Here is a 24,046-nt window from a genome sequence, read left to right on the forward strand (position 1 = left end):
TTGCCATTATCGAAGTGATTTAATTTACCAGCTTCAACATCACGCACAGTCAACTACATTTTTAGCTGCGGCCAAATAGAGCGGAAAGGTAACCAACGGCATCACTCCCGATCTGCGCGCTACGTAATAAGCGCGGCCAGCGCGCAAAGCAGCCAGTAGCATGGTTCCCGCGGTGGGGTGCTCTTTGCTCCGTTCTGCAACATCATCGGCAGTCGGAAATGCTGTGCAGTTGCCGATCCCGGTGCCGCGCCTCCCGTGCAGTCTAGCGATCCCCACTTTCCGAACGATAGCGAGTGCACGTTGAGATCGCCATGAACGTATCCGGAGACATGGAGAACAACACTTCGCACATCGAAGCTGAGACCAGTTTCGAGGTGCAACTCTACATTTACGACCTTTCCCGGGGACTGGCCAAGACGCTTTCGCCCATGTTTCTAGGTGACGTTTCCCCCTGATGCGCTTCACATATCCGCATTTTGTTGTCGCATTTCTCTTCAGTTCTCGAAATTTTCTCATCGATAATGACCTTGAAAAGCGGGCTTGTTGCCGACAGCGCGTTTGTTTATAAGTGTGTCGAAAAAAGCGCACAGCGATCCTCGGCATGTAACCACGGCATGGGGGGTGAGCGTTTATAAATAGCCTTCTGCAGGCCGGTCCAGCTCCTCTAAGGATATCAGGTTGTGATGAATGCCCCTGCTAAAAGGAGACTGAATGTGCGAATTTACACGTTGTCTCCTTGTCTCATTTTTCCCCTGCGACGATCGTTTTTCTTTGATAACATGTCAACAGTGCAAGAAACAAAATACATGCTACTGCGAACGGACTGCAGCAGTGACGTTCGGCCGTGTCTTGTTTCCTGCATCATTGTTCACGTAGTATATCCCCGCCAGAAAGAAGGGTAATGACCATTGGCTGTCTTGTTTTGTCTTTATCAGTTATCGTTATATATATATATATATATATATATATATATATATATATATATATATATATATATATATATATATATATATATATATATATATATGCATTTTTGATCACCAATTCTTGCTCCTTTGCCAGTGACTGTCGTCGTACTGATGCAACAAGTCGTCTGTGCCCGTGTTACTTGCAGGAAAGCAGCTACCGGGTATCTGGCACACAAGCATCGTAGTCTACGGCAGGGAATACTTCTTTGGTTCAATGGGAATCGAGAGCTGCGGAGTGGTAAGTGCCATCACTTCCTCCTGCACCGCAACCCCGTGTTGTTGTTGTTTGAACGCTCATAGCGCGCGCGCACGGAATGCGATGTCATCATGGCCTACAGCTCATCCTCATTCGCTGTCCATGACATTCCTGCCGCGCGGCGTGCGGTCATGTGTCAATGAGGGGGGGAGGGGGGGTGGGGGTTGTGGCGCCAATTTTGTGTTCGAGTTGCGCCTCACGAGATCCAGTGCTGGATTCCCTGGCTGAGCTGTCGAACGGTTCCGTGGTGTCAGCTATGCAGTCCTGCCATGGGTAGGGTCGCACAGTTGGGTGTCATTGATACGAAAACTATACTGCGTGTCCTGCGTGCGATCGACGGAATGAGTCGCCTTTTATTCGCGATAGCCGTTGTACGGTGGTTGCACAAGTAGCAAACTCAGTAGCAGTATGTCACCCCGGCCCATTGCTAAAGGAAATGCAAAATAATATGCATCAAGGGCCTAATTCTTACATTATAAGATATGCCGATGGGTCTGTATGATGCAAGGACTACAGTAATTGATATACAAGCAGCAGTCATGAGATGCTTGAGCCTGCGACCCTTTTCTGTGCTGCTGCATAGGCATTGAAATTGGCAGCGAAGCCCAGTTCAAATCATCTGCTTATCGTACATAGAAGGTCTTGAAGTTTCTATTCCTTTGCCCCCAAAAAAGAATAACAGGAGCAACTCCTTTCTTGAATCATTGTATTGGGGAACAGAGTGATTGGTGGAAAGTTCTTTGTATGCAAGAGAGGTGTTATGCTGACTAATCATCGTGAGCATTGTGGTTTTTTAGCCTGGCTGTATACGAGGTCACTCCAGGAATGCTCGGATCTGGTGGATACTTTCCAATGGGGGCATATACCACAGGCACTTACACTCTCAATACCGGTACAGTGATCCAAATTGGGAATGAATCACAAGTGAAAATTATGCTTTTCTGTGCATACCTGACTCAGCAGAGGAGCAACCTTTTGGATTTTATGTTTAACGTAAAAAGAAAGGAAAAATGTCAGCATTTTTCACAATGGCGCATTATTTGGGGGTTACATTGATGGGGCCCATATTGTTTTATATTCATAAATGAACACTTGCTGAAAACGAAATTCTATGGTCAAATGCTAGCAATAACTATTCAAAGCATTGCCCAAAGTTATTTGTAAATGGCTAGCCCATTTTCATCATGGGAAAGCTGAATGCTTTTGTGGAGATGAATCGCACCACCCCAGTGAAACCAATGGGACTTTCCTCCAGGAGGTCAGATATAGATAACAGTGCTTCGCTTTTTCGCTCTATTTGCTTGGCTTGTCATGCACAAGCTTGTAAAAAGCTTAAGGCTGTTGGTTTAACAAAAGTTCCGCATCACCGATTACAAAAAGAAAATTGCAAGCACGCAACTGTCTTCCTGTGCACTGTCACAGACTAACCTATACCTTCTTTGCCTCGCTTTCCGGTAGCGTTCCAAATCACAGATAAGAACACAGTCTGTGAAGTGGGTTTAATTTTTGGCACTTCATCTCTGGAAAGCAGCGAACTTGAATAGTGTAAAAAGTCTACCATTTGTTCTTTTTCCAGCTTACGAGGGGTTTGTGCGCTATGTGAATGGTGCTCTGTGACCTCTGGGGTGCTTCTGGCTCTACAAAGCTCTAAATCTCTAAGAAAATTATCTTCCACTTTCTTTTCCCTATGATATTGTCTCGGCATCCTTGATACCGGGACCCAAGAACTGCTTGTGGCATGCCATAGCGCAAGGCTGTTTTTTTTTTCTGCAGGTGTTTTTTAATGTACATAGTTACCTTAATGCAGGAACATTTCAGCAGTCTCCCTCAGTTGAAAAGGAGCTGGCTGAAGTCAGATTGAACCCAAAACTTGTGTCTAGCAGCCACGAAGGCTCTGAGCCATTGTGGCACTTGAAATAGGGAATAGTCAATGTACTGTTTTGCAAAGGCTATACATATATTCTTGACCATTACTTGTGTCACATGATCAAATTAGTCCTGCCCTTTATTCCCTTTGTTCGTGCTCCTTGCTCTTCGTGAAATTTGAAGCCCTCATCTGTGCAGTGTCATGGACAAAAGTCTGGTGGATGGGGATTTGCAAAAAAATATTTATTTCGCTTTGTCCCACAAGTCAATGCGCTGATATATTTTTTTCTCCTGTGAATGGAGCACACATTTCCTCTGATATTTCATCAAAAGTTTTCATTGGAGAAATGAATTTTTATCTCCGAACCTGCATCCTGCAAATGTTTGTCCGTGGCTGTACACACCTGAGCTTTTTGTTTCCAGCAAGACTGATGAAGGCACTTGCCATTTCACAAAATCCAGGGGGAGACCATCCTCAAAGAGCCAGACCAAATCCTGAGCCTGGGTCGCACAGAGTTACCATACAGCCTCTTCTTGGAGTACATCTTTGCACTGGGAGAATCTAGCTACAAGTATGTCCCACTCTTGGCTAAATAAGTAGAATGCCTCTTTTTCTCGAAACGCATTTTAAAAAGGACATTGAACCCGTAAACTTTTGTTTTCAATGAAGATCAGTTGTGTGCTTCTTCGGGCCAAATCTTTGAAGGATCCTTAGCTGAGTGAGGATGCCTCAAGAGTGGAGCACCCTCCTTCAATGAATATTTAAATATGCTTCTCTAAATACTCCTTCCTTGGGGCATATTTAAAAATTGACTAGAGGAGTGCGCTCCACTCTTAAGGTATCCTCACTCAGCTAAGGAAACTTCTAAGACTTGGCCCTTCATGTCTATGCTGATTCCAGCAGCAGAAAATTCCTTCATTGCGCAAAAGATTAGATTTTAGAAATTGATTTGGTTTTGCCACTGGATCTAATCATGTGATGGCAGTAATGAAGTGCATTCAATGATCATCATTTGTAAACTGTGTTGCCAACACTCTGGTTAGAAAATCAATAAACAACTATGGTGGCTATATCCTTTCTTTGTTGTTTCGCTTTTTCTAGCCTATGGCAGCTCCATTTTCAGTGATTGTAGTCCTTTTATTCGTGCTAGTGCAGGACACTTTGTCGATGCAGGCCGGCTTCAATCTGTCTTCAGTGTAGCTTTAAGAAGGTTGAAGTGTTTGTTTTTTATGAAGTGACGCTGCGTGCAGAATCTTTCAGAATTTTTTCAGGGTGCTTTGGATAGGTTGTGATATTATTTGGCGTTCATTTCCAGCAGTGGAGGGGGATGGACTGATGGTGATGGTTGAAGGTGATAGGTGACTCAGAAGTTAATGCCTCAAGGAGCTGTTGAGTCTAGAAATAAATGCTTATATATTGTGTGATATCCTATGAAAATTAGGCTGAGCAGGGTTACGACATGTTCACGTTGCAATCGAACCACACAGCAGGTTGAGTGTGTGATTTCACAGCTGCGATTGCTGCTCATTCGGAGTGCCAGCCTTTTATCTCTTCTGCTGTTTGGAGATACAGGCAGAAAGATACTACACGACAAGAGTTAAGTCTCTTTAGTAGCCTTAAGAGGAAGGGGATACGGTTTTCAGCTAAATGGCCACAGGCAAAATCAAGACTTTGAAGCCTAAATTTTGTTACTTTATGAAATAGCTTCGCATGTGTGGAAGAGAACCTAACTCACACACAAAACCAGCAAAATCATCACCGTACCTTTGCGATGTCTTTGATTGGTTTGTAGCTTCTACCTTGTTAAGTGCAGTGTTAAATTCCCGGTTCCGTTAGGTGTGGACTGATTTCCTGTGGGTACAAGGTTTCCTATGTGTTCACATTGTCTGAAGTCAAATGCTCAGCGAAACAGATCTTTAACCACAGGCCAGGCAGATCAAACGCATAAGCTAAGGTGTTGCTTGGTCAAGTTACCCCCTTGTTGTTAAAGGGACCAAACGCTGTGGCTTATGCATCCAATTTTTTGCTTGCTGTCTAAAGTGGACGCTTTCATAATGCACGCTGTATGAAATTTTCTCCGATAATTTTTCTCTTAGTGCATTCATTCATTTTTATGTAGTCTGATCTAGGAAATTTTGCTCAGCAAGTGCAACGCCTATTGCGCGTCGGCAAGCGCTGCACTGAAAACTAGTATAAATGTCGCCCACCAGATAGTAATTAGACATTTTTAGTATGGAGAAATGTCCATTTAAGTTTCCCCATTCAGGCTGTTATGGCACAGGGATGTACGCCTCGTCGACAAAAGGGTGCCATTGTTACTGCTTCATCCAAGAAACTGAGAATCGTGTGGTGCCATCTAGTGATGAAAGCTAAATCTGTGCGAAGGGAGCATTGTTTATTACTGAAGGTCTAGCTTAAGAGAGCAAAAAAATAATAAAACAGAATGAGCACTCACGAGAAAAAAAAAAAAAAGAACAGCGTGCACTTAGAGAAGGTGCTATTTTCTGGAGATGGGGGCCACGTGACATACTGTACCTATAATGACAGCTTTTCACCACAAGAAGGCAGTTCAGTTTGTTTGCTGCAATGTTCACTTGCAAAATTGTTTCTTGGATATTGGAGTGTTCAATCTGTACCATTTCCACCATGATCTCGTGGCATGGTCGGTCAATGTTCAATCCCTTTAAAAGCATGCTGCCGTCATCAGATTCATCAGCTCTGTACAGCAACTCCCATGTGACAACTTTGCCTTTGAAAGCATTGAAGCTGACCCGAAGGCTTGGTGCCTTGTTCCTCGCAGGCCGCACACATATGACCTGTTCCGTCACAACTGTAACAACTTCACTCAAGAAGTGGCCGTGTTCCTCACGGGCAAGTCCATCCCTCAGGAGATCCTGGACCTCCCCGAAGAGTTCCTGAGCACGTAAGTCAACCCTAAATTTGAATGGCAAACGCTTAGCAATACCATTTGCACAGGTTCCCGCAGAAATATGATTGACAAAGTGACCAGGTGTGTCTGGGAGGGGCTTACAGTCACGTGAAGAAAATCTTTTCAGGTATACTCGTGCAGCCCTGGGTGCAGTTGCCACAGAATTGTATCTATGATGACCGCCCGCTCAAGCCTCTTTATTGATTTTAGGCCGCCATTTTCTTATCTGTTGCGTCTCCATCTTCTTTATTTTTCTCTAATTCCAAGCTTGCTTGGATACCGTGAATAAGCTTGCATGGGCAATATTGTATCCAGTGTGTGCTTGTGGAGGCTTTGCCGATTTTCATTGTTATCCGTATGGCCATGGATGTAGGTGAGCTCTGCAGTGCAGACTGACAAGTGTTGCTGCTATAACACATTTCTGCGTTCTTCCCTGTACTTCACTTTATCGGAGTACCTCCTAAGCACAGGGAGGGCAGGGATGCGGCAAGCAAAAGATGAAATGGCAGAAGCCGCTCTTGGGAAGTGATGTCCTACTGGCAGAGAGTGGATTTTGATCGGTAGAGAGTGTTTAACTGTGCAATAGGATTGAGCTCCCCTGCTCTGGTTCATAACTTTCTGTGGTGACGAGTAATGCTGTGTCGGGCATCTGTATTTGTTGAAGTGTTCCACGGTGTCATCAGAAACTGAACATAACATGGGCGGAAGAATCCTGTTGAAAAGGTGCGCCTTGGCTACGGTGATGGAAGAAGTGCCAGAGATTAGACAGTTTCATACAGCTTTGTGACTTGAAAAGTGACTGGTGCTGAAAGCACGAGTGTGTCCTTCATGTCTTATACCTCGACTATTTTCATTTTAAATGTTAAAATCTGCTGCCATATTTGACACTGGGCAACAGTTATCAACACCTGTTTAAGGAAGACTAAAGAGTTAAGCTACAATCTTTTTTACAGCCTCCGCCCTGTTCAATACCCAAGTGTTCTAAGAGTCATAGATAGGTCTTCAAGCACTTCCTGGCAGGAAACACCAAGCAGTTTGATTGATTTTTAAAAATATGGCTTAGAGCATATTCAGAATTCTCAATTAAAGGACAGAAGTCATTGCAATGAAGCTCAATAAATAATACTATATTAAAAAGTAATGTATTGGAGGCTGGGCAGCATTGTCAAATCATGAAGACACGTAAAGGCCTGTGAAAATATCGAAATGGTAATGAATGAAGTAAAAGCATAGTTCAGTATTTTCATGGACAACTTCAGTAATTATCAAAGACAGCATTTTATTTGCAAAAAAAAAAAAAAAAAAATTATGAACTCTCCAAGGAACATGCTTTTGTATGCTGGTTCCAAATGTGCCATTTAATTACAAGCAAAACAAGTATTTGGAGACTTATATGATATGTTATGTGAGTCTTTATCGCAAGCTTTTCACGTGTCGTGTTTTGTCATGATCTTTTTGGGTGTCTAGTGTCATGTTTGCCTAGCAATTTTACACACACAAGAGCTTCTAATAAATTTATCTTCAGGAAATTTGCTAATATGTGCATGCCATTGTTTCTACCAATGAATAGAATAAGGGTCAAGCTATCATCCTGCCTGTTATAGAACTTGAGTTACAGTACCTGACCAGTTATTTGGACCTGCACCCTATTTTGTACCATTGCGGAACCGTCACCCACCTCGTGGGGACGTATACATATTCACTACCAATATTTCCGACCCTGTGGAGCCTCAAAGATCGATATTTTGCACTAAATTAAGCTGCAAGTATGTATATTTGACGAAAATGCAGCATTCTAGATAGATTTACCTTGTCGATGAATTGGCTTATTTATTTAAGGAATTTCTGTGCCTTCATGTTGTCACTCATTCTTCTTTAGGTCTCATATATCAAGGGCAACATAGGAGAGACTGCTGACAGCGCGACAGTAGTGTCATTCGCTGCAGATGAAGTGCCAATGCTTTCTTTAAAATAGGGAGTGGAGAAGATCTGTAAAATAGGGTTAGGAGAAGAGGGATAGGGTCATAGAACTATTTGGCAAATGTGATTGTAGTTTGTTTAAACCTCAAACTCTAAGCAGCCCTCTACAAACGCGTGCCGACTTTCATTACGGCTCTCAAACAACTGACACTAAACCATGCAACACACACTTGTGATGTCCATGCAATCTGCCGAGCGCCGCCAATACCTGGCCCACATGACAACACGCTAATAGAGGTGTTGAGGTCACTTTTGGCCGGTTTTATATTGCCGCCATCTTTCATGTAGTGTTTTGTATACAGCAACACGTGAAGCTGGAGGTTATGTCGTGAACGCCATGCCACCGTGGGACTCTGGCAGCTTCGATTTGATGACAGAGTGAGAAAGCATGCTTTGCGGCCTTGGATACGCGCACTTTCGTGCACGAAACGGGGATGCTTAGATTTGCATGGGTTTCTTTTTTTCGGAAATATGGGGGTGCTTATATTCGCGAAAATATGGTAGTTCATTCTTTCCCCATTTTCTCCCACAGTGGCCTTGTGCCTTCCCCCCAGAATGAAGGACATTCAATCAAGCAATCAATCAATCAATTATTGTTACTGTTAGATGGAAACGTTAAAGTGGCAGGGAAGAAGCCGGCCTGGTAGAGGCCACCTGCAGCATGGCTTTTTTGTTGGCTCTGTGATGGTAGGCTAACGAGAGGACTGTATGGTACTTTAAAACATCAGCACCGGAAATATGGCAACTCCAGTTGTGTTTAAGGATTAAAGAACGCCTTACAAGCAACGAAACGAGGAAAAAGTGTTAGGTGAGGATTAAATATCTGTAGCTCTTCTGAAAAAGGACACTGATGCATTGTTCGGAAAGATTGCATTTTAATATTTTAATATACACAATGCATCAAGACTTCAGAGTTACCTGAAGCATGAAAGAACAGGAACATTTTCCAGCTAATGTATAAGAAAGCGGTACGGCCTTAAATACCTCAAAAGTTATAAACCCTCTAGCATAGTGCCCACCGACTGCTATGCGTAGCCAGAGCAGGCCTAGACATTAACCATCCAGCTTTTCAAATGAGGTGCTTGATGGGATATCATATTTACATCCTCATTCAAGTGACAGGGGCGTTTATGGAATTAAATCTTTTTATATGATCTTCTGTGGCTGTCTATGATGAGAAAGAGCTGCAATTTTTCCTTTTAAGCTCTCTAAATAGGCCTGTTCACTTTGAAAAGATGACCACCAGCTCCCTTGCCTTTGAGTGCCTGTCACCAAACGAATACTGAACCGTCAGGCTATACCTTCAAGATTTCTGGTGAACGTGCACAGCATCTGGTGCCGCATAGTCACATACTTTCGGGGTCCCACAAAGGGATGATGCTGTCGAAGATGGTAATGGTTTTCGAGAGACACACATGACACAGCCACACTGATGTACTTGGAATGTTTACCGAAACTATAAACAATAGCAGATCTAGACAGTCTTCATAGAACACCATTTTTTGTCACTGATTTACACTGTAAGGGGGTGTGCGCACTGGTTGTCACCTTTGACTATCTGGGTGCGCTCGGCAGTTTGTTTTTCTCCCCAACTGTTTGAAAAACCTTGTCGTTTACAATCACTGAAATAACCCACATCAATAACTAGTGATTTGGTAGGTGACCTGAATTTTTTCTTTTATCCTTTAGTGTCCTTCCCTTTTAATATAAGGTCATTTACCTCTATCTTAAAATTTTGACCTGCAATGGGTAGGTCAAAATGCGAGAGAATAAAATTATAGCTAGACTTGCGCAAAGTTCCTCGAGAGACTGACGGCTGACCAGGATATATCATGAGATTATGGGTGAAATGAAAATGTCATGTCTCATTGAGAAAAATTGAAAAGTTCAGTTTTGAAGAAATAAGGATTTGTAGTTTTAGTTTGACAGAGGAAACCACATAAAGCAAACTTAAGTGATGCCCTGCAATGTAATTTTGCCATTACCATTGTAACTCACCACATCACTCCTCGTTGAAGTAGTAATGTTGCTCATATGTTTTTAAGTGCATAGCTGTTTTTTTTTTCCCTAGACATTTTAATCCTATGGTTATATTATAGTTATGCTGTCTGTACCACACCGGCCAAAGAAAAACAGTGCCCCTTCATATTGCTGATGAAGTGCTGTGGACTTGTTTACTAGGTGGGGCCACAAGGCTTTGCTTTTGGTTGAAGTGCTAACCGCCAGTAGTTATGACACTGTAAAACTGTCATCAGTGAGGCTTGATTATATTGCTCTGGGCTGTCATAGGGATGCGAAAGCATGAGATGAATTAAGAATTTGATTAAGAAGTGGATTACAGGGTGCATTAAAGTTTATTGTAGAGATGGACCACTTTGGCTGTGTTGATGACATCACGTGGGCTTTTTGGGCCCACTTTTTTTGGACACTGAAGACGGCACCGGGTTCTCTTTCCAATAAGGCATATATGGCTTTTGCCTTGAAATTATACAACAGTGTTCTTGCAAATTCATTGCATGATCAAGTGCTGTGGCTGCAAAGTTTTCCTTATTGCAGAAAAATGTGCCCTCTTAAAATTCAGTTGTCAGTCCCTTGAATCATGATCAAAATAATACTGGCCATTTCAGCAAACACTCTTGAAAAATCCTGAAATAGGGAATTTGAACTATAAAACATAATTAAAGGGATCCTCAAGCTTCGCCTCACGAGTAGACGTGATAGTACATTTCATCATCATCATCATCATCATCATCATCATCCGGACTATACCCACTGCAAGGCGAAGGCCGCTCCCATATGGCTCCAATTAACCCTGTCCTGTGCTAGCTGCATTCACTTGACCCCTGCGAACTTCTTAGCCTTATCTGCTTACCTAACTTTCTGCCACCCCCTGCTACACTTTCCTTCCCTTGGAATAACACCTTTAACACCACCTTTTCATTTTGGAAATTTTATAATTATTTTTGTTAAATGTAAATAAAATGCAAACTGGTTTTAGGAAAGGAGAGGCGCAGTGTTTGTCACTTATTGGTGGACACCTGAACCGTGCAACTAAGGGAAGGGAGGAAGAAAGAGGTGCCCTTGTGGAGGGCTCTGGAATAATTTAGAGCATGTGGAAATATTTAATGTGCACTAACATCACACAGCACACCGACACATTTACATTTCATCTCCATCGAAACACCGCCGCGGTTGGAGCCCGCTAGCTGCTGAATTGGAGTTCCCGGGTTCGAACGTGAGGGCAGTGCGGCATGCACAATAGATACAGGTACACCAGTGGGAAAGGAACCTCGACGGCAAAAGCTCCCAGGTTCCTAGAACCACGGAGGGACGGGAACAGCCACCAAAAGAGCCTTCGGAGCAAAACCTCCCAGGTTCCCAGCTCCGGACGGCTGGGAACAGCCACCACTGCTCCCAATGGTGGCTGTTGCGACGTGCGGCTTTCTCTCTCTCTTCTTACAATGGACCAGTTGCAGAAATCTGTGATTCATGCTTCTCTGCAAGGCTTGTTTTCCAGCCAAACGGTCTTGTTCCCAGACGCCACTCTCACATTATTTGAAGAAATGAACAGAGGCAAGTTCCCCTTTCTAAGTAATCTCTGGAACGTTTCCACTTGACTACAAGATTACTCAGGGAGATGTGGCAAAATGGTACTATGGTTGAATACCACCCATTTTTATGCAAAAAAGAGGGGGTGGAGATCGTCCAGTGCCTTACTTCTCGAGCATGATTGGTGCGCCATAAAGAGGCACCTGCCTCTTTTCATTTCAACAAAGACTGTGTGAGTTTCTTCGGATAACGAGACTTTCTGGTTGGAAAACGAGCCTTGCAAAGAAGCTGACTTGGAGATTTCTGCAAATGGTCCATTCTCCTCTCTTCATACAAGACAGCTCAGCTGGAGCCAGTTGGCAGGCCCGTGCATTTTCTTTTCCTCCTTCCTACAGTCGCAACAAAAACAACCGTGGCGGCTGCATTTCGATGAAGGCAAAAATTCTTGAGGCACTTCAGACCCCTTAAGAGCGGTAAGGCGAAAGCCTGACGCTGGTCCTACTGTAGTATTTATTTGACAGAACGCCGCCGATCGCACAGCGGAGGACAGTGGCTTCTTCCTTGCCGAATTCAAGGTGAGTAGCACCAAGCGACGGCAATGACGTTCGCACTCGTTGCGGCGCTTGGTCATCATAGCTGGCAGCAGATGGCGGCCACCACACTCTCCTGCAGACCGGGGTGAAGGTGTTGTTGTGCCGCTACGTTGCTGTAGAGACGACAGGAACGCTACACAAGGAGAACTGAGATGTTCTCATGTGCTCGGCACGGCATAGTTGGTTAAAGTGCTAGGCTGATGATCGGAGGGATAGGAGATCGATCCCCAGTGGAGAATATTTTTTTTTTTCCTATAGGTTAGACAGAACCCCACAGATATCCCGCGAAATCTAGCAGAGAGATCTCACCCAGGCGATATTTTCACAGTGAGGTAAGGTTTTTGCATTAAAATGGAGAGGTGTCCATGTGCTGTGCGACATCAGTGCAGGTTAAAGATCCCAAGGTGGTCGGGTGGTCGAAGTTATTCCGGAGCCCTCCACCACGGCATCTCTTCTTTCAATCCCACCTTCATCTCTTTGCGTTGGGGCTCAGGTGTCCGCTGAGAAATGTGAGACACTGTGCTTTTCCTTTCGTAATAATAATATAAACCAATTTACATTTACAGTAGTAGCAGTAGTAGTAAAAAATTAGCTGGGGCTTAGCTTTATTTAAGCCCAGCAGGTTGCGAAAGCAATAATAGCATGGCTACGCTATAGTTCAGCTTGTAGTGTAGCCAATTATGGTGTACCATGTTAACCGTACGATTAACACAGGACACATATTTTAATGACATTAATGTAATGGACAGCTTTCATTACGTTCCATTCGGAGTCGTCACCAGTTGAGGACGATTCAAGAGAAGCGCGACGTGCTCGTCTAGCTGCATCTTGAGCACGCCGTCGAGCGAGACACTGTTCGTGTTTTTCATCTGTCTCTGTAGCCCGCTGTCGTTTCCTGGTTTCATCGAGACGGCGTGAATTTTCTTTCTGTTTATCAGGATGCATAGGAAGTGCCTCAGCTGAGCAAGCGCGAGCATTTATATACCCGTTGTTTTCCTCCTCCTCCTCTCAACTGCGAGAGAAGAGGTGACAGCAGCGCCACCATTCGGTAGCAGCGCGGCTCGAGCTGCAGCGCGCCGTGCCTACCGACCGCCGCCACCCGACGACTCGACTTGGTAGCCCATCTCTCGCAGCTGGTATGACGTCACAGCCATCTGGGCTGAATATAGGAGTAGTATTGCTTTCGCGATAAAACTTTGTTAGAACAGAAGAGTTTGGGGCAAGCATAACCCCTGTTCCCCCCCCTTTGCCCCCCTACACTCAAACATTCATGTTCCTATGGTTCATGACGTCGGCGGCCCAGTCTGTGGCGATCTGCCGGACCGGATTGTCAGTAGCAGGGTCTCCTAGTCCTCCCAGGTGGTGCTCCAAACTCGGCGAGGGAGGATCCACCGGTCATTGGAATAGAATGTGTGGATGAGGGTGGCGGTGGGGTTGTTGCAAAGAGTGCAGGGGGGATCGGTGAGGGTCTGGTGGTAGTGAGACGATAGTATACGGGGACGAGAGGGTGCGCGTCTGGAGTCGTCTCCAGGGCGTCTGGTAGTAGTTATCTAGAGGTGGGGGATAGGGCACTCCATGAAGCAGTCGCTTGCGCCAGTAGGCCTGCATTAGTTTACTGAAGGGGTGCGTGCTATCCCGCGTGAATCCCGGATTGGAGGCCACCGGCGCCCTGCTTAAAGAACTTCGGGCTAACGCATCGGCGCGGCCTCGTTACCGGGATTCCCGGAGTAAGCAGGCACCCATATCATGCTCCACATGGCGGGGCGGATTGGCGGCAGGCGAGCTTAGTATGCTGAACGCAGAAACGTGAACTCTACCACGCGCAAAATTTAGTGTCGTGGTTTTAGAGTCAGAAATTATCTAGCTTTCTTCCGTGTGTGCAAGCGCGTAGGCAATGGCTGCTTCCTCGGCTGCCCCCAAAGAGGCGACCGAAAGGAGGGGGACAGTAGCAATTTTGGATGATGGAATTTGTGATGACCACCACCGCTCCCTCATCCGTGCATGCGGTGTCCACCCATACGGCGTCCGTTTAGCGCCTCTGCTCGGGCTCGGCGGCGCCGCTCGTGATGCTGGGAGTGCATTTTGCGAGGGAGAGGTTTGATGACAAGGTCTCTGGGGAAAGGACGACGTGTGGGAAGGAGGGTAGCGTTTTTCCTTCCTCCATGGGTAGCGTCATTCGTTTGTATGCGAATGTCTAATCCAGGATATGGCATCCGCCGGATGTCTGGGTGAGATGCAAGTATTGGGATGGGCTATGGTCTTCCACAAGCTTCCAAACTTCCGTGGAGGCACCTGTAGAAGGCGTTCTGTGGAGGTATTGATCGGCAAGTGTAGGGCCGTTTTGAACGCCGTGCGTAGCATGACATCCAAGGCGTCCGTTTCCTGCCTGTTGAGTCGGAGATAGGGGATTGTGTACAAGAAACGGCTGATGACGAAGGCGTGATTGAGACGGCATAGGTATAGTTCCCCTTCATGCCTCTGTGGTAGCCTGAAACTCTGTGGGTGAGGTGCGATATCGCGAGAGCCTGTCGTTTGAGTTTCTTGAGTGTTACAGTTTTTTTGCCATTTTTCTGGATGTGAAGTCCCAGAACCCGGACGGTATCCACCTCTGGGTCGGGACAGCCGTCGAGTTCAATAACGGATGCGATGTGGCATCCGCGGGTCGTGGGGCGAAGTATAAGGAGCACAGACTTCTCTGGGGAGCATGAGAGTCTCTAGGCGCGTTGTTGTGTGAGTGCGGACAGTTTGCGGGCAAGGGAAATAAGGGTGGCGTTGACATTTGCACTACTACAAGGAAAGAGACACCTCCACAACTCCATTTTTCCTTCCACGTTCCGAATACTTCCGACAAAATCCGAAAACCCGAGCCGAAACTGAGCTACGCGGTGATGGCTTTTCGACCGAACTAGTTGCTCTAGAAGGCGGTGTTAAAGGCGGTACTGGAACGTCCCCCTAATTTTGTCAGAAACACTCTCAGCGACAGCAAACATTACTGTAAAAACCCTTCTAATTGCGTAGCTAAAATTTAACTTTTCAAGTCACATTTCAATTAACACAGTGGTTAGTGTCAGCGGTCAGTTCAAAGCCGGGAACAAGGCAGTACCATATTAGTTTTTGAAACGAATAATAATAATAATAATAATAATAATAATTGGTTTACAGGAAAGGAAAGGCGCATTATTTGTCAGACGTCATCTGAACTGCGCCGTAAGGGAAGGGAAGGTGAGAGTGAAAGCGGAAAGAAAGGGGTACCGCAGTTGAGGGCTATGGAATAATTTCGACACATCACATGGACGCCTCTTCGTTTCGCCCCCGTCGAAACGCAGGTGCCAGCGGTCAGGTTCGAATTCGGGTACTCTGGAACAGTAATCCACCGCGTGCCTCCGCGGCGGGGCAAGAAAACATTTTCTGAAGCCGTGCAGCGGGAGTCAATCGGCCGAGGCTTTTTCCTGCACTAAACTGAAAGTCATCACATCAGACACGCAGGAAGCTCAATATGAAAACGGCTGATGACGTCATGCAGTGACTATGGCGCCAAACTCGAACTGCCTTCTTTACTGTGCCCTGCCATGCCTCCTTTCGCTTCCTTGATCGCAGAAATATAACGACCACGAAGTTGAAAGTGACTATCATTTCTTTTCCTTGCACCAATTGGCAAATCGAGAGAATGTACAATAGCGCATGTAGTTCAAATTGCGCACCACAGTGACTATGGTACATTGTCAGCGGACGTCGCACTTCCACCGAACTTTCAGCACGTCTGACATGCTCTCTCTCAGTTTCGCTTTTGTTCGGAAAAAACACCGAAATTCCTTGCGCTTCAAAGCTGTAGAAAGCAAGATATTTGTTTGTTTCAAAAACTGATATGACATCCTCCTCATGCCTTCGGACTCCCTTCACTAACCACCCAAGTGTGTTAATTTAAATGTAAATTAGTGAGTTTTAGTTAATAAGCGATGTGATTAGAATATATTTTACAGTAAATTGCTTCCGTCGTGGCTGAAAGCTTGTTCCATAAAACTTTTTTTATTCGATTTCAAACTACGTATTTTTAGGTATTTATGAGCGTTCGCTGAAACATCCGCGACATCGCATCATTCAAAGCAAGAACGCATCTATCTAGTTGTTCCATATCCCGGAGGGAAATCCGGATCCTCCTCATGTCTGAGTTCACTTTATAATTTACTCCTGGCGGTTTGGAAGAGCTGTTGCGGGGGCGTTATTTCATAACAATGACGGGAGCCGCCGGTCGTCGTCTTGTCTGTTTCGTGAGCGCTAGACCGGTGGGGGAAAGGGCTATTTTTAGCAAAAGAAGCACCGTCGCGAAGTTCGTGTGGCGACGAAGCGTCAGCGACAGAGATTGAGAAGACATGCTTCTGCAGTGGCACGAAGGGAAACACAAACTCTGACACTTTTCTTCAGCCTCAGGACAGTGCAAGCCATCTAGAGGCAGAAAAAAAAAATAAATAAAAGGCTAGGAGGACGATAAAAACAAACTACGACAAAATTTTACTTTGGCTACGATTCCTGTTAATGTAATATGTCAATCCTTAAATTAGTCGTAGCGACGTTTTACGCTTCTTAGCAAAGTAATTTCGTTGTGTAACAAGCCTGTAAATTATCTGCAGCAGACGACGCGTGCACCTAACGGCGTGTCGCAGTTGGGATGCTTACCGGATATGACGTTGAAACAGGCCTTTGCCCATTGCGGATGAACGGAATTCGGATGGCGTATAATAAAAAGCTAGAGGCCGATACATGACTTGGGGGTCATAGGTTTGTTACACTGGTGAAGTTTATATATCTCCACAGCGATAACCTTGTCGAAAACCTGTTTAGGCGGCGGGGAACGAAGGCGCGCGTCGCATTCACTTCAGAAGGGCAGAATCCATAAAAAAAAAAAAAAAGTGAAGAAAAAAATTGTAGTCCGTGTTGCAGGTTAGCATTCGCGTCACTCACAGTACCCGAATATTACGCATGCTGACTGGCTGACGTTTCTACAAGCAGCAGAAAGCAGCCAAAATACTACAACCACAGTGGTCACAACTACAGTGCCCAAGGGTCCTATTGTGCTTTTTTCTAAGTCATTTACGGGCCTTACTTAAGACCGCCCTTTTTCCGATCCGTTTTGTAAGCGATTCCTGAACGTCTCACCAAGATCGGTGGCTTAAAAGCAGAGAAGTGACATAATGTTAGTAATGTAGAAACAAAAATTAAATAAATAGAATGATGGTTTAGTTAACCAATCTAAACCAATAATTAAGATATAGGGAAAAAAATTAGCATGATAGCTACTGCTACCACCCCGTTTCAAAGGGGACGCTCCTATATTCCTTTCATCCATCCATGCTGTAGGTCATGCCTGTATCGGTAGGGTATCGGCGCTATGCCGGCTTGGCGTGAGCCATTATACTTAGCACACCCTGAGCCGTCGCGTGGCTAAAATTCTTCCATGGCCATGGATTGACAAAGCTGTTAAGAATGAACGATAAGACAACTGAGTTTTGCGTCGATTCCAAAAAGGAGAAGAGTAAGGGGGAAAATGAGGGAGGCTGTCGCGAAGAAAAAAAGAACACCGGAAAAAGTATAAGTGCAGAGGCTTTCTTAAATATGGGCCCTGCGTCGGGTCCCCGAGTGATGTTATCGCTCCCGTCTGATTTTTATTGCCTTCACGCGTGGCTACCTCACTCTCTGGTCGCCTAGGCAAGGTGCTGCAGCACGGAAGCGATAGTGCCAAGAGAGCTGCTCCGTTATGTCGGTGCTCTCGGGAAAGCGAACCAAAAGACGAGCGCATGCAGCTGGCGCCGAATCCCGCAGTGGAGCACACTCGTGATGTTCAACGTCGGCTTAGAGAAACAGACGGAGGTGCAGCGGTTGACCTAATGAGCGGATTACGTTCGCCCTGGAGGGAAAGCCGCCGGGACAAGCCAATTATTTCACAGTGTGGGTGCCTGTAATTCAGCCTTTCTTTTTTACTTTGTTTTTTCTTTCTTTCTTTTTGCCCGGATCGACGGGCCACGTGGTTACTATGCATCGATATATACTTTCGATATACACTAACATTTGACGGCTGCCTGTGCGCATGCGTTATAAGTATACGAAGTGCCCGACCTGCGACACCGTCGCCGCTCTCAGCTATGCGAAAGCTACGATTCGATCCGGAAACTTTTTTGCTGTTCTTTTATTTTGTGCAAAAGCGGATGGGGACTTCAAAAACACGGTCTCCTCACGACCACCGCACGCTTGCGTGTACACCCCCCCTCCCCCCTCTTTTCTACAATCTTGGTGAACAATGCGCGCAAAACCCGCAAGCAGCTTTTGTCGCTACGCACGCTTGCCGGTCTGGCCTCTTCTTTCCGTCACTTTCGAGCATATTTACTTTTTACAACTGTTATGGCGCCGCATCTTCGGCCGGGACTGCGCAGCGCGCGGAATCTCAGGTGGCGCGTTTCCTTCAACCCGCGTGGTTTTTTCGTTCGCTTCGGTTTCGTTTGTCATTGTTTTCTTCTCACCTCTTTCTTGCGATCGTTCCTCCTTACGTCTTCTTTCGTTCCTGGCGACGCGCCTCGCGCGTGGCTCAGCGCTGAGACGCGCGCCATTTTCCCCTTTCGGCCGACTTGTGGAGAGGGGGTAGACAGCCGAGCGTTCTATTCCGAGGTGCTAGGGTTTCCTCTAAATAGCCGCCGGCGGGCAGCAGTGTTCGGAGGGTGTGGGTACGTCTCCTGTGCACATTTAAGCGAGGGGGGAGGATGGCACGCGCGATGCCTTCAGAATGATGAGGGGACAGAGTTTCTCAAAGTGTGAGGAGAAAGAAGCAGAAAGCGCGCTTTGGTGGCGAGGGTGTCGAAGGGGAGAGTTCTGAAAGCTTAAACCTGGCACGGGTTTCAAACTCCCAAAGCTGGAGAGGTGGCGGCCTCCCAGTCGCTTTTTTTTCCTCTCGGAAGTCTCTCGAGGAGGGCTGCTCCTCGTTGTCTGTCTGTGCGCTGCTGTTGCCGCCCCCTCCTGCGACCCATCAACGCTGCATTTGTGAGGTAATCGACGTTAAGCTTCTCTGCGCATCGTGACATCCATCTATTGTGTGCTCTTTTAAATGTGCCAGGCTTCGATCGTTGCTGCCGCTCTTGGCTGTGCTCCTTAAATGGATGTCACAAAAGCCAGTCAGTATCTTGTCCACCAGCGGAGGCTTTGGGGGATTCAATGCTTTGTTTCCTGCTGAAACTGCATTATGTGTCCACATTTTTCTGATGGCTGAAAAGGTTGCCTGTTGAAGTGTAACCAAGACCCTTATCTTATGCCTGATGCTTCTATAGATAGTATGTGGCATAAACACATGGCTCAGTGGCATAGACTCAGTTAATTTGTCTGGGCCTGCGGGCAGAATGTGTCCTGCAGTTGTACATTTTTCATTTGTCATTTATTTTATTTTATTTTTTTATAACTGAGTTCCAGTTTGAACGCTTAGATTTAAACTGCAACTTGACATTGCACTTCACACCTATTGGTTTTTTTATTGGGATGTCATCATTTCAGTTCCCTCTGTCATATAAAATGCCCTTTAGTAGCTGTGAGCAAGTGATTGTTAGAGCTCATTTGATACACCTAGACTCTTTTTTTTTATACTTTTGGTGACTGACACCGCTTGCATGAAAGGCCCTGTTTTAGTGGTACCACTATACTCTGCCACTGTGACTACCCCACTTTCCTGCCCACTTTCCTTATATTTTCTGTGTGTCAGGGAACATTGAATGCACAGATCTATGATACAACCTTGGTTTGTTTTGTGGGCACTCTGCATTTGTGGAACTGTGCCCGACTGGCCTATTATCAACTACAGCCTCTTTTTATGAATGATGCTTACTAAAATGAATTGTGTCAGGCTTTTCACTTTCGCAACTCAAACAAGTAGGTATTAATTAGTGTCAATCCATGTGCAGAATTTATGAGCAATGGAACCTAATCAAATTTCACTGTATTGATAGAAAAGTGTCGCAAATGATGTGGCCTGATGGGCTTTTACATGCATTTTTTACATCGGTTTAACCACTTTCTTTTTCCTGTTTCCTTTGTACTGTGGTTGTCCCATCCTTTCTTCCTCTTTGTTGATGGCAAGGCGGGATGTACTGGTTTCAGTCTCACTCTTCTTCTGCCAAATGTCATGCCTTGTGTTTCTTACGCAGACCACTCGGCGGCACGCTTCAGACTTACTTCGAGAACCTCTCGCTCAGAGGCGAAACAGCGCGGGGATTGAGCTTTGGTGGAGGAGCACCGACGGACTTCATTCCCTTCACTCCCGTAGACCCGTGGACGACCAATAGCAGGGAGTGTGAGTGATGCTGCATGCTGCTATGATCTTTCAGAATGAAAATGGGACAGTAGAGAATCCCTAGAACTTTTCTTGGTGCAATTTTGCTATTAACACCTTAAGCAAATCAGTCAGAGGCTGCTATATAGCATAACAAGCTTATATGCAATGCTGCCAGGTGTCACTACTATATGCGTTTCCATTAATGCCTGTTCTTTGGATAGCATTGTATTGATATCTGCTTGGTCTTATGTTAGCAGAGTATTCATTCCAAAGTACAATTATTTTCATTATGCGAGCATATAGGCAAGCCTGCATAGTATGTACAAATTTTAATCGTAGTGTTCTTGCAGTATTTTTGTATATCAAGCAAGAAGAAATAACTTTGAAAAGTGCTTTATCCCAGACAACGGCTTTGTCTTTTCTAGAGTACTCAGATATGTGCAATAGCTCATTAGTGTAACTTAAATGGATCAATTGTATTAAGCATTCATGTCGCTCTTGCTTTTGTTTCACAGTTTCTTGTGAAGATTCTAGAGGCTCGCCTGCAAGTATTGCTGAGTCCAGCATCTTTTTGTTAACTCTGCAGCTGATTTGGCTTGTGTTTACTTCACTTTTTTTACTGTGTCTTATTTACCTTCTGTCTAACAGCTTTTCCTGAGAAAGAGGTAGGCACTGGTGTTTGTCAGACATTGTCATTGTGTGCAACAAGCATTGATTTTTCGTTTTCGCTTGGGAAGCTGTACTAAGAGAAGACAAAATTTTTTTTAGCTGCAGCATCAGCTGAACAAGTGAATCAACGGCCCATACCACCTCCGGCTCAAAGGATGTCCTCGGAGACAGCTTCAGAGCCGGCAACAGAACCGGCTTCAGAGCAACCTGCACGGCCTGCTTCCGACACGGCAGCAGCCGACAGCAATGGTGAACTGGAGGACCGGCCTTCTGTGCCCATCCGAAAGTCCAGGCGCTACAGTGATCCACCAGTTTTCTACCCACAAGTCGATGTGAGTCTTTCTTCCATTTTTCTGCTTTCTATAATTGTACTTAGTTGATCAGAACAAGAGCACTTGTCATGCAGAATCCTGCAGAGCATAAAATTTATCTACTGAAGTTGCTGCGATGCATTGCTAGTCACGATGACGCTCCCAAACGCCACAAACCACCGGTACAATCTTGGTACTATGTTGGCAATGTCCGATCCAACATAGGTCCGGTACAATGCCAACACAATACCAATATTGGGTCAATGGTCTGTTTTGTCTAGGAGCTGTTAGCATTCGGATGCAATCCATATGAATCCTTTTGATCCTGAGTGATTAAGCATTTTGGAGCATCTATTAGGGCTAGAAGTACAAAACTACAAGCAGTGGTGAGGGATGTGCACAGATACATGCACATACTAATGCATTCTGCCTTTATGAAGATGCTTTGCGATTTTGAAATAAAGTTGATAGGCGCTTGCAGTTGGGCTAGTTGGAGTACCTTGGTATGCTAGTTGGTACCTCTCTTCTTTGCTGTGGAACATTAGTGTACTGAAATGTTAAAAATGAAATTCATTGGCAGCGTATGGCACGAGAACATTATTGCAATTCATTTCAATTCAAGGTTCATTTGATAAAAACCTGGCTAGTCAATATGACCAAAGCCTTGCAGGTCAGATTGATCGAAGCTTAGCTTGTAATAGTGTCTGAGAACTTGAGGCCATTTCAATTGAACTGCTTTGCAGGGTGCTGCAGCACTGAAAGAACTCGAGGGGCATCTGGAGAGCGTCATCAACGACCAGGAGCGAACGGCATTAAGGGAACTGCACGAGTACCTTGTCACAGACAATGGCGCGTGGGCCCTCGGATCACCGCAGCTCGACTTGTTCAGTATGTTTCAGTCTCATCTGTTAGGCTTTGAGTGATTCTGTACAGGTAACCCACTCACGTTACTTGATACTGGAGGCCTGCTGGGCACAAAGTTTGTACGAACATGGCAACCTGACATGTAAGCACTCTGAAGTAACTATTAGCATAAAACTGGGTGTGTGCAATTTGCTGGAAAAATAAAAAGTGAGCTTAAAAGTCATCCTGATACGCCAAGCTCTGAGCATCGTTCTCGTGCTGTTGGTGTGAAATTCCCGACCTAGCATATCTTAACAGTCTGTCACCCATTTTTTGGGGCCCTGCAGTGGTGGCTCAACGTTTAGAACAATCGCCTGCTGATAACTAGGACAATATAGGTTCGATCCTGGACAGAGTAGCTGCGATTTGATGAGAAATGCAAGTCACCCGTGTACTTTGCATTGTCGTTAAAAAAATTCTCTGGTGGTCGAAATTAATGGATACTTCCACTATATTGTGCCTCTCATAGTCTATGTCACTTCGTGACGCTGAATCCTATTAACCAAACCAAATCATTTGTGGGCACGAAGTGTAGCACTAAGCCAACATTATTGCTGGCATTGATGCCTTAGTGTTGTTTGTCATCTTGATGAAAAACGCTGACAAGCGGCGTGTTGTTCATGTCACAGCTATATGTTCCCCCTATGTGACCAGTCAGGTCTTCACCTCTAATGGCTGCTCATTGAAAACAATAAGTGAACCTTCTGAATTTCATCAGCACTGGATTTATGCACTGCAGAAGGACAAAGGTCGAACTGGTATTCATTTTTAAAATTAGGATTCTTGCGGGATTAATATTAGCAAATAAAATAACTTATGAGAAGAAATGAAGTTTTACTTGCATTATCGCATACAATAAATCAGGGCGAAAGAATTCAAAACTCATTCCTTCACCTGGTATGTCACAATATAGGTGTCAGAATTCTATAGGTGTTCAGTTAGGAGGAATGACCTTGCTTCAAACCTCCTATATCTCTGGCAGTCAATACCTGATTTTCTCTGTTTATATGTTGTGAATCACGGTTTCTGCAATTACGAGCATAAACACAAGGTGCAGTTACATTTATATCATGTACTGCATACCTTCCAACTCTTCGGATTTTTCGTAAAATGTATGAAATGAGACCCGCCTTACAATTTTGTAATCTTGCTCCAAAATTTACGAGTTAATTCTATTTGTGGGAAACATTCCAAATTTTTAAAAAACTGCAGCATTGCTACTGGGACCGTGGACCACCACAAAAGGGCACTAGAAACTCTCTGCAGAATTGATATCAGCAGCCCTATTGTATTAGCGGCTTCCACCATCTATAAGCGGGGCACGAATGCATATCCAAGACTGATGATTGGCTTCACAGATTTGTCGCGACATTTATATCACTCTTTGTCTGTGGTCTTTGCTAGGCCTTTGCTTGCCAATTCCACTTTCCATGACGCCATTATGTTGTTGTTTTTTGCGACCATTTATCACATTTGATGCAGTGCAACTGGTGCGTTTTTCAGTCGTAGCTGCTTTGCTGCGCAAAAGTGCGATTGAAGCCTCGACAGTACTTTCAACAGTATTTGAAATAGTGTACATCAAGATTTCTGCTCTTTATGTCGTCGAATAAAAAGAACATGTTCTCCGTTTGCACCACGTGCATATGTGATGTGAACATCTCGCATGTGACAAGGTGGGTAGCAAGGGCCACGTCACTTATTAAATATGACAGGGAC

General features: G+C 45.1%; 1 protein-coding gene across 1 annotated transcript in view; it reads left to right on the forward strand.

Annotated features, from left to right (window-relative positions):
• The first annotated feature begins 143 nt into the window (after positions 1-143).
• Positions 144-24,046, forward strand: part of LOC146190002 (uncharacterized) — a 32,195-nt gene continuing 8,292 nt past the window's right edge. The window contains exons 1-7 of the mRNA XM_084604725.1: positions 144-438; positions 1,115-1,206; positions 3,553-3,662; positions 5,892-6,014; positions 20,320-20,465; positions 21,216-21,448; positions 22,171-22,315. Coding sequence (XP_084460851.1) covers positions 312-438; positions 1,115-1,206; positions 3,553-3,662; positions 5,892-6,014; positions 20,320-20,465; positions 21,216-21,448; positions 22,171-22,315 — 976 coding nt within the window. The 5' untranslated portion in view covers positions 144-311. The remainder of the gene's footprint in view (positions 439-1,114; positions 1,207-3,552; positions 3,663-5,891; positions 6,015-20,319; positions 20,466-21,215; positions 21,449-22,170; positions 22,316-24,046) is intronic.

The sequence above is a fragment of the Amblyomma maculatum genome, chromosome 5, assembly GCF_055883805.1.
Source record: "Amblyomma maculatum isolate TAMU_Amacu chromosome 5, ASM5588380v1, whole genome shotgun sequence".
In the NCBI taxonomy this organism is placed as follows: Eukaryota; Metazoa; Arthropoda; class Arachnida; order Ixodida; family Ixodidae; genus Amblyomma; species Amblyomma maculatum.